This window comes from Merops nubicus, unplaced genomic scaffold, assembly GCF_000691845.1.
Source record: "Merops nubicus isolate BGI_N331 unplaced genomic scaffold, ASM69184v1 scaffold33015, whole genome shotgun sequence".
NCBI lineage: Eukaryota > Metazoa > Chordata > Aves > Coraciiformes > Meropidae > Merops > Merops nubicus.
This window is the reverse complement of record NW_008608293.1, coordinates 1-9673: the sequence shown is the minus strand read 5'-3', so window position 1 is coordinate 9673 and position 9673 is coordinate 1. Positions and strand designations below refer to the sequence as shown.

The 9673-nt window shown below is 52.1% G+C and overlaps 1 protein-coding gene across 1 annotated transcript; it reads right to left on the bottom strand.

The window, feature by feature from the left end:
• Window positions 1-2694: 2694 nt before the first annotated feature.
• ZNF598 (zinc finger protein 598) lies at window positions 2695-8761 on the bottom strand (the record flags this gene model as incomplete). Its single annotated transcript, XM_008940220.1, has 8 exons — window positions 2695-3080; window positions 3272-3416; window positions 4159-4294; window positions 4871-5634; window positions 5798-5870; window positions 6448-6623; window positions 7662-7779; window positions 8544-8761. Coding segments are annotated over 8 exons (1978 nt in total), but the record flags the coding sequence as incomplete, so codon positions are not given.
• Window positions 8762-9673: the final 912 nt, after the last annotated feature.

Here is a 9673-nt window from a genome sequence, read left to right as displayed (position 1 = left end):
TCCTGCTGAGGGGGAAGTTTTGCTGAATTGATGCCAAGATCTCCCTCCATGACGTGCTCCTGTAGCTCGTGCAGTTCGAGCAGCCCCTTCCCTTCAGGTGACACCTAAAGCAGTTGGGATCCCACAGCCTCATCTGCCTGGACACTTTGTCCAACTAGTTCACAGCAGCAAGTGCCAGCTGAGGCATTTCTTCCCCCTTTCTGTCGCCCAGCAGCTCCTCCCAGGGCTCCTTCGTGCCCATCTCTCTCTGTAACCAGCCCCCAAGCCAGGCAGGGCTGGAGGGCTGGGCTGGGGCACCTGAGCAGAACCGAGCTCGCCGCGGCCAGCGCCTGTTCCCAGCTCCCATCCCTGCCTGGGTGGGATCCGTGCTGCTCTCATTAAAGCCACTGTAGATAGCTGCAGATTTCCCTTCAGCCGTTGCTTGCCCAGGGTCTGGTCCTGCTCTGGTCGATTCCCTCAGTGCTTTTCCACATCACCAGGAAGCTGCGTGTGGCAGAAAACTGTCCCACCACCAGCGGGGGCTGAGAAACAGCCTTCCCTCTATCCCCTCGAAGCCCCAGTGGAGAGCTGCCTGTCTTTCGTTGCAATACACATACGAAACTTCAGATTCTTTACGAGTTTGACGATCAACCTGAAACCAAATTTAAGTTTTTTTGCAGATACCTCTGTACAAGCAGCCTGCTTCCAAGAGTTGCGGTTGTCTCGGGGCTTACGTGCGTCGTCGTGTGAAGTGGACTGTGTATGGAAATACGTTAAAAAATGTTTACAACTTTTTTGTATATATTATATATATATATATATAAAAATATCTTTTGAGAGAACCACCCGTGATGATGTATTTTCAGTGTCCGTGTACCAACCGCAACTGATTTTCAATAAAGAGTTAAAAAGGAATGAAAAGGGGCCTGAAGCAAATTTGGTGATAACTTTTATTTAATCAGGTGAGCACAAGGAACAAGGAAACTGCATCATCAGGCCAGAGGGATGGATCACCTGGAGGAAACTCAGAGCAGCACCCGCCCGCTGGGAACGAGGGAGCTGAGGACACAAGGACTGGAGGGTCCAGGGAAGACTGAGATGCTCCATCAAGGGAACACGAGTTTCATCTCCCCTCAGCAGCAGGCCCAGGGGCCAGAGCCGATGGCACAGCTGAAGGGCTGAGGGCTGGTGGGGCAGCTGCCGTGGGTGGTGCCACGGGCACCACAGACCCCGCTCGAGGCAGGGACACGGAAGCATTTCAGGCTTGTCACGTGTTCATGCGATCCATAAACAGCCATGCAGCCAAATCATCCTCCCCAGCCCCGTTTTGGGGTGTGGGGCCTGGCCCCTGTGCTGAATACAACCCCTTCAGGTACTCAGAACAGTCGTAATCATCCAGAAAAGAAACTCAAAGCACTTTGCAGCCTGACAGCAAGCGAAAATCTACAGTGTAAGGCAAGGAAAACTGTGTAGCCAGGAGCAGCTCTTCAGGAATACAATACTCTTGAGCTCAATTTCGTAGAAACGATGCTTATACAAAAGCAGTGTTTTGTCACTGAAAATTACATAAATTAATTCCAACTTTATTCCTATCTGTTAAAAATAACTAAACCTGGTCTGCCAGGGTGGGAGCGGCTCAGACGTGGCCACGGAAATGCACCACGGGGAGGACTCAGCCCCTGCCCCCTCCCAGCTGCTGCTGAAGGAGCCACTTCAAACAGGAGCAGGTTTTACAGATCTTGCCTCCAAGGTGGAATTTGGAGATGCCGAGCAACAGAGCGAGGAGCAGGCTCTGAACAAGTGACCCCTGTGAGCACAGACCGCTGTAAACAGAGAGAGGCAGGGAAGGCACTGCAGGGAAACGCGGTCAGGGAGCAGCAGCATTTAATGTCCCAACAGGCTGTTGTTTGGAGCTACCACCACCAGTACATCCAAGAAAATTAGAAACCATGGCAGTCATTAAATAAAATTACGGTGAAGTGATCTTCACGGGCGGTAAAGCCTTCAGGGTATTCTACATGCAGTGCTACAAAATAAGTTTCTTTCAAGAACACGTTACAGAAAAAGTCAGAGGCAACTTCAAATCTTACGTTCAACTCATCACACGGATCAGTCCCATCCTTCAAGTAGCAGAATTAGTTTTTGTGTTCAGCCTGGAATTCTCTTTGCTGTGTGAGCAGCCCCACGATCACAGACATGTGGCTCTAACGGTCTGGCTCCCCAGGGAGGAGCTTCTTTTCTGCACCTCTATACCCCTGACTACCGTGACTTTCGTGGTCACAGAAACAGCACAAAAAATAAATCAGAATATTATAAAGGAAGCTGCTTTTGCTCCCGGTCATTTCAGTGATTCATAATCTTCCCCCATCCCCTTGAAAAACAGAAAGAAAAAAACCCCACACCAGATGCTTATCCCCCTATCGTGTTCCCCGTGAGGCTTCAGATCTGCAAGTACTGTCGCAGCTATTGCATGTTACAGAGGAAAGGTGGCCCCTGCCTGTCCCCTGTCCCCCCCACTTCAGCCTAATTCTACTCGGGCGTTTCAGCAGCTCAGCCTTTGGATGTCCCCTCGCCGGGGGGCGGTCCCAGGAGCCCCTTGCACAGTGTTTCTCAGTGGCACCGAGGGCTCCCCAGCAGCCACCCCCCTCTGACCACACACCCGGCGCCGGCTCCGAGCCACGCCGCCCCCCCAAACCTCACCCAAAAAGTGCATGCTCAGAGACAGAGCGGGTTTTATTGGGTTCTGGGGAGAGCTAACTGATGATTCTGCTGATGGCTTGCAAGGAGGGGAACTCCTCGTCCTCCAGATGCAAAGCTTTGTGGGTGACAACGTCCTGCTGAGTCAGCACTTGCTTACACGTTGGGCAGATGTAGCAGTCGAGATCGGAGTTGGAGTCCGTCTGCCAAACATTCTTTTTGTTCTTTTTGGGTTTGTTTGAGCTCTGTTTCTCTTTGATTCGGAAATCGTTGTGAGCAGAGAGCAGTTCTTGTTGCTTAACTGTGTCCGGCAGCAACACCAACAACTCACTGAAGATTTTCTTGAAGTTCTCTCCAAGCAGTTCTCGGCAGCTTTTGTAGTACTGTGCTGCAGAGATCAGACCCTTCGGTGGAAAGAGAATGGGAATTAGGATAAAAAAAATACATGTAAAAAAAAAAATCCCCCTGGGATTCACTTTCTCCCAGGGAAGGTGGTTTTAGGAATCTGAAGGTTCACAGAATCCTAGGCTGCTGTGTGTTGGAAGGGACCTAAAAGATCATCCAGTTCCAACCCGCAGGGCTCTTGCCCACTCACCTGTCTGAACTGCCCAGAATGAGTTTTGAATTTATTGAATTTGGACTCATCGCTTTGCAGGAATTCTTTGATGGACTGGATCAGCTGAATGTTCCTCTGCTGGAAGTTTTCAGGTATCAAGTACGACCCGTGACAGGATTTTGGCCTGTGTTTGAGAAGACAACAGTGACTCTGACACGGCTGCGTGTGACACGCGCTGCGGGCCGTGCTCCTCACCCCCTCCTCCACCCAGCCACGTGGAGTCACCACGAGTACCCCCAGGACGACGGAAGGTGCCCTGTGGGATCACACAGTCCAGCTTCACCTAGACAGAATCTTTAAAATCCCAAGTTTAACAAAGCCTGGAGTGGCTGTTTTCTAAGCTGGGCTCACTAAAAAGACCTGCAGAACAAAGACTGCACCATGAATAAAACCCAAGAGATTCATAGAGGTGTCTGCATTCAACCTACACAAATCTTCCTCTCCTCTTTTCCCCTCAACTCATCTCTCTAACCCAGGAAGGCCCTGGACAGAGCTCAGAACAGTGAAGGTGTTTAGAGGTCACCGAGGAAAACACGCTTCTGGCTCACACAGACTCAACGGGAAGGTTAAGAAAGAGGTGGAAGCTGCAGATTTCCAAACAAAACCAGAAAAGCCAGAGGTCTGAGCTGCCACAGCACACAGCTCTTCAGCCCCTCGGCCCCGCATCCACACGATGCTTGGGCTTTGTTTCACCCCTCTCCTGAGCCCAGCCCACAGTGGCCACGGGACTCGTGGGGTTGGTGGCCTCAGCGGTGGCACCCGATGGAATAATCCCCCCAGGGTGTTTCATGGGTTGTTTGAGGCCCTTAGGACACAACTGAGATCCTTCACACGTGACATCTCCAACTCCAAGGCCTTTTACTTACTCCTTCAAAGCTGTAGTGACAGGTTCAGAGCCCTTGGTGGATGGGATGACAGCAAAGCCTGGTGGGGGTTTGCTGACAGGCACCGACAGCCCCGGGGGCGGAGGAGGACTCTTCAATAGCACCACGGTGTTAAAGCCTGGAGAAGGCAAGAGACAGGCAGGAACTCAGAGCTGGGATCTGCAGCACCCACGTACCACCACCTAAACCTAACTCCAGCGCTCTGACGTACTCCCCAGGAGCACCAAGTAAGAGTCAGCAGCACAGACATCATGATACTGGAAAAAAAATAGAGAGCTGGAAACCTGTTGCCTGAACAGGTCAAGCAGCACTTCACAGCAGCTGATGTTTCCCTAACTGTTCAGTTACTTTGTCAGTGGAAAATAGCTTTAAAACCCCCTCACCCTCACACTGAAAAGCACTTTTACGTTATCAAAGCAAAGGGAAATGGCTCCTGAAGTCCCAGGGTGGGAGGTGCAGCAGGGAAAGTCAGGCTGCTCACCCCTGAGACACCCACAGGGGCACGGAGCAGACGTGTCCCAGCAGGGCCATCGCTTCCACCACCACTTACAGAGGACCCTCGAGCCCACCCGTGTCACCCAGACTGGTTTTAAAGCTCAGCACCTACCCCAGCAGGGGTTAGCAGTTGATACACGTCACCCATCTTCCTCTAAGAGACCTCCAAGCCAAGCTGGCCGTGCCCTGTAGCACTCACCTGGTGGTGGGGGCATCCGAGCAGACCCTGAGCTCCCAAGAGCTGGGAAGTCTTCCTGAGGTAAGGGGCATTTGTTAGTCACTGTGGGCTTTTTAAGGCCGGGGGGCTCTTTGGGTGTACTACAGGTGGCTAATGGTTTTTCCAAGTGACCATTCAGGACAGCAGTGGACCTGTCAGGGCCGTGGAGAGCAGGAGATGTGCTTGATGTCCGCTCTGCTTCCGGCAGCTTCTCGGCCGATGACCTGGGAAACGATGTCTCCTGTGAGAGGTGTGGGGATGATGCTCTCTGCTTCTCAGCCCCCATCTTCTTTTTCCTGCTCACCTTTGTAAAAGTTTGTGAGGTAGAAACTGCCAGCAAGGAGGACACCTCAAACATCGTTGGTGTGTTTCTGATCTCCTGGGTCGTCAAGCCGCTCCCGCCGTCTTCATCATCTGACTGAGAGAGTTTATTGCTCTTCTTACTTCCCTTAGTGCTGTTCAAGGAGGGTGGTTTTTTGGCCATCTGGTTCACACAGGGGTTGCTCATGGCTTTGACCACGTTTTTACTGGAACCGTTGTTCCAGGCAGATGTGATGTGAGTTACTGTTTTGTTGTTGGGTCTCATTTTGGACACCAGAGCTGGGAAATCCTCCTCTTGGAAAGTCGCTTTCTTTGCCGTCGCTGTGTATGTCAGAGGCATCCCGGCAGAAATGGCAGGTGCTGCAGAGGAGGACAAGCTTGGGAAATCCTCTTCTTTAAGCTTCACTGCTGCTAGCTGGGCAGAGCTGAGGGAGGAAAAGCAGATCCTGTTACCTGGGGCTGCAGAGGCAGCAGAGCTCCCCCCGGCACGACGAGCCCCACGCCCCTCTGCGCCTCCTCACGCCACCGCTCAGGGTGGCACGAGGGACCCCTCTGCTCCCTCACTGCTGCAGCCTGGCACAAACTTACCCTTGGGGAGGTCCCACCACCGAACCAATGGCTGGAAAGTCATCTTGGCTCAAAGCACCATTTGCAGCTGCTTCTTTTGGAGTGTTGACAAAAAGAGCAAAGAAACAGTTTTCAACTAAAATCCATTCATTTCAGAGTGGGAGCCATCAATGAACATGGCAGCAGCATTAAGAAGTCCTATTTTCAGCAGCTGGTGATGTCAGCTCTGACATTCCAAAAGGACAGTTGAAGTCCCTGCATCACTGTTCCCTCAGTTATCTGCAGTCACCATTATGTCATCGTGTCCTGGCTGCAGCACATGGGAAATGAACTCATCACCCTCAACGTGAGCAGAGCACTGCATGGGAACTGCTTTGTGAGGGAACCCTCCCGAGATGGAGGTGTCTGCTCCACGCTCCTACCAGAGGTCAGCACTCCACTGCCTGCACAGGATGTCCACCAGCTTTTTGACAGGCCTGCAGGCAAAGCTGAGCCTGGAACCCTGCCTGGCATCCCAGCTGGGCCATACCCAGGGACCAAACAGAGCTCTGGGCAGCTCTCAGGTCATAACCAGACCGTGTAATCGCTCTCATGGGGCTTCCCACTTCTGCCAGGCCCACCTCCACACCCACCACACCCCCCTGCAGCTGCACAGCGTGCCCAGCACTCACCCACAGCACCACCTGAAGCCTTTGGCACACGTTTGGAGCCGAGGGGGTCAGGATCCCTCAGGTCCTCCTTCCTACCCCTGCTCTCCTCCTTGTCTTCCGCTCGCTTCTTCTCCTCCTGCCGTTTAGCTGCCACAGAGGCCCTGACCGCCGCCGCCACGTCCCTGTCCTCCTCCTCCCTGCAGGACAGGGCAGAGTTTCTTGGTCACACAGTCAGGGTTACAGAGCAGCTTCACCTCACGCCAGCTCCCACCTCTCGGGTGCCAGCTCCGATGACTGTCCCTGATCCTGTGCTGCCACCTGCTGAGAAGGCCCCACCAAAGCCACCCTCCAATCCGCCCTGGCACCGGCTGATGGCACAGGCAACATTCACCCCCTGGATCTGCACGTTCTACGTGTGGTAGTCACAATCCAGGCCAGAAGAAACTGGAGTGAACTGGGAGAGGCAGTACAGGGATGCACGGGGGACACTTGTCTCTCCCCTTTGTGTTCAAATGTATGAAATCATACTCGTAGGCCACGCTAATTCTTTGAAACATGGTTTGTCATGAACTCTCAACACATGCACGATCCACATGCGACACCAACAGAGGAAGTGTTTCAAGATGGACTTTTTTCCCCCAGTGAAATCACCAGTAATGAACCAGCTGACTGTCCAGCAAGAAAAAGAAGAAAAACAGATGTGCAGTATGTATAAAGCACTCGGGTCTTGTGTGGATGGAGAGACATATAAATGCAAAGTTTCATGTCAATACTTAACCCTCTTCTTTTTCCAAAGCACTCAGTCTGGCCACACAGAGATCTGTTAGTTCAATGAAAAGCATGGTCCTTAGAACAGGAACTTCAGGATTACCCAGACCAAAAAGTCCATTTAACCTGCAAATGCTTCTCACTTCACAAAACCCTACTTAGAAAAGTTCACATAGGAACAGTTGCTGAAATTCATTCAGGATTCTGAGTTTATTTAACCCACAAATTGAAGACTAGATCATTTGCTTCCTGTGTCAACTCCAGAGAGCTGAAATTTCACACAGAGTAAGTTCAATTTGACCAAGCATGTAGTCAGCACAGAGGCTTGGACTGAAAGCTCCTCAAGTATTCACTACAGAGGCTTCCAAATTTTGTACCCGCTGCCTTCCTACTGGTACACCATTAATTTGCAGGTAAAAACTACGACTAAGCAGCAACAAAAGTCCACAAAATGTTGTGCTACTCACCTCTTGTACCTCCAGCTGCCTCTTCTGTTCTGCTGACTCCCTCGGCCGCCCAATCTGCCCGACCTCCCCTGCCTGTTGTACCTGTCCACTTCTTCATAGTCCTCACCACCAATAACACCTGAACAGCAGGGATGCTCATCACTCTCAAAATTATCTGATTTACAGAAAACACAGCAGCACAAACAAACCCATCTGGATTTCTTTCTGCTGATGAGTCTGTGTAACCTTAAGGATCGCTACAGCAGAATACATCTCATGGTGCATGGATTCCATGTGTGAACCTGTGACAGGAATTCTGAGTAGTTTTGGTTTCACACAGAGGTCTCTCTACATAACAGTTCTATGAAGAACAGAAGTTCACATGTACATTGATCCCTGTGCTCCCAAGTGGACATGCTACTCCATGGTCATCACTATGTTGTATCAACTGCAATGCAGATAGTTCAGGTAATGACAACCAGGAGCAGGAAGTCAGCAATTTTCCCTAAAATGATATATTACCAATAAATACACACAGAGCAGGGGCAAACAATGCCAAACACTTCAGGTAGGAGAAGACCTCTGGATGTCATCTGCTCCATCCCTCACTCGAGCAAAGCCAATGCTCAAACTACACGAGGATGCCCAGAGCCCTGTCTGGTCATCACAGAACCACAGGGTGCAGTGGGTCAGGAGGGCCCTTTAAAGGGCACCTAGTCCTCATCTTCAAGGACAGGCACTACAGGCACTACACCCTCCTGGGGTCCCATTCCAGGGCTCACCCACCCTCTCCATTCAGGATTTCTTCCAGGCTAGGAAACATTCACCAGATGTCCCTGGAAATCCCTCCAAGGGACAGGACCGAACACGTTTCCGCGCACCCCCGCGCCCAGCCCCGCTCACCCTCGTTCCTGCGCTGGTGCCGGGGGGCGTAGCTGAACTGCAGGTCGATGTGCCTGTTCTGCCTGGCCTCTGCCCTGCTCTTGCTGTGGCAGGCAGTCTTGTGGGCCTTGTAGTCGATCTCGGTGCGGAAGGCGTGGGTGAACTGCTCGCTGCTGCACCGGCCCTCCTCGCAGAGGAAATGCTTCTCGCGGAAGTGCTCGCGCAGGTACTCGTAGTCGCTGGGGAGAGAAGGGCCCGGGGGCTCTCTCAGGGTGGGGGTGAGTCCAGGTGGGTGCCTGGCTCTTTCTTTAGCCCTGGGGAAGCGTGGCAGCTGAGACCACTGTGTATACACTGAATCACAGACTGGGTTGGGTGGGAAGGGGCCTTGCAAGGTCACCCAGTCCCACCCCCCTGCAGGGAGCAGGGACATCTGCAGCTAGAGCAGGGTGCTCAGAGACACCTCCAACCTCCCCTGGGATGGTTCCAGGGATGGGGCAGCGACCACCTCTCTGGGCAGCCTGGGCCAGGGGCTCAACACCCTCAGCATCAACAATTTCTTCCTTCTCTCTAGTCTCAATCTCCCTCTTTGAGTTTCAAACCATCCCCCCTTGTCCTGTCCCAACAGGGCTTGCTCAAAAGTCTGTCCCCAGCTTTCTGACAGGCCCCTTCAACTACTGAAAGAAGGTCTCCCTGGAGCCTTCTCCTCTCCAGGCTGCCCAAGCCCAACTCTCTCCTGGTGGCCTCCCAGCAGAGGGGTTCCAGCCCTCACATCATTGTTGTGGCATCCTCTGAACCTGCTCCAACAACAGTTGCCACAGACCTCACAACGTGATCCCAGATGTTAAACTGAACCTACAGCCTGGCCCCCACCACATCCAGCTGTACATCAGGCATGTAGTGCACACAGAACATTTACTTCTATCTATCTCTCACATGAGCTTTGGAGTTAGCATACTAGAGAGCTGCAGACATCATGCTGCAAAATGTAACTCTCCATGGCTAATGTGAACAAAGAAAACTTTTAAAACATGAACTAGAGAGAAAGTGATTACTTTAGCTCTTGGTTTGAGGAACAGAAGGGACTGTAGCCAGCCTGCTCACTTTACCACCCCCCATCTTCAAGCACTATTTTCCCCCAAATTCATAGAATC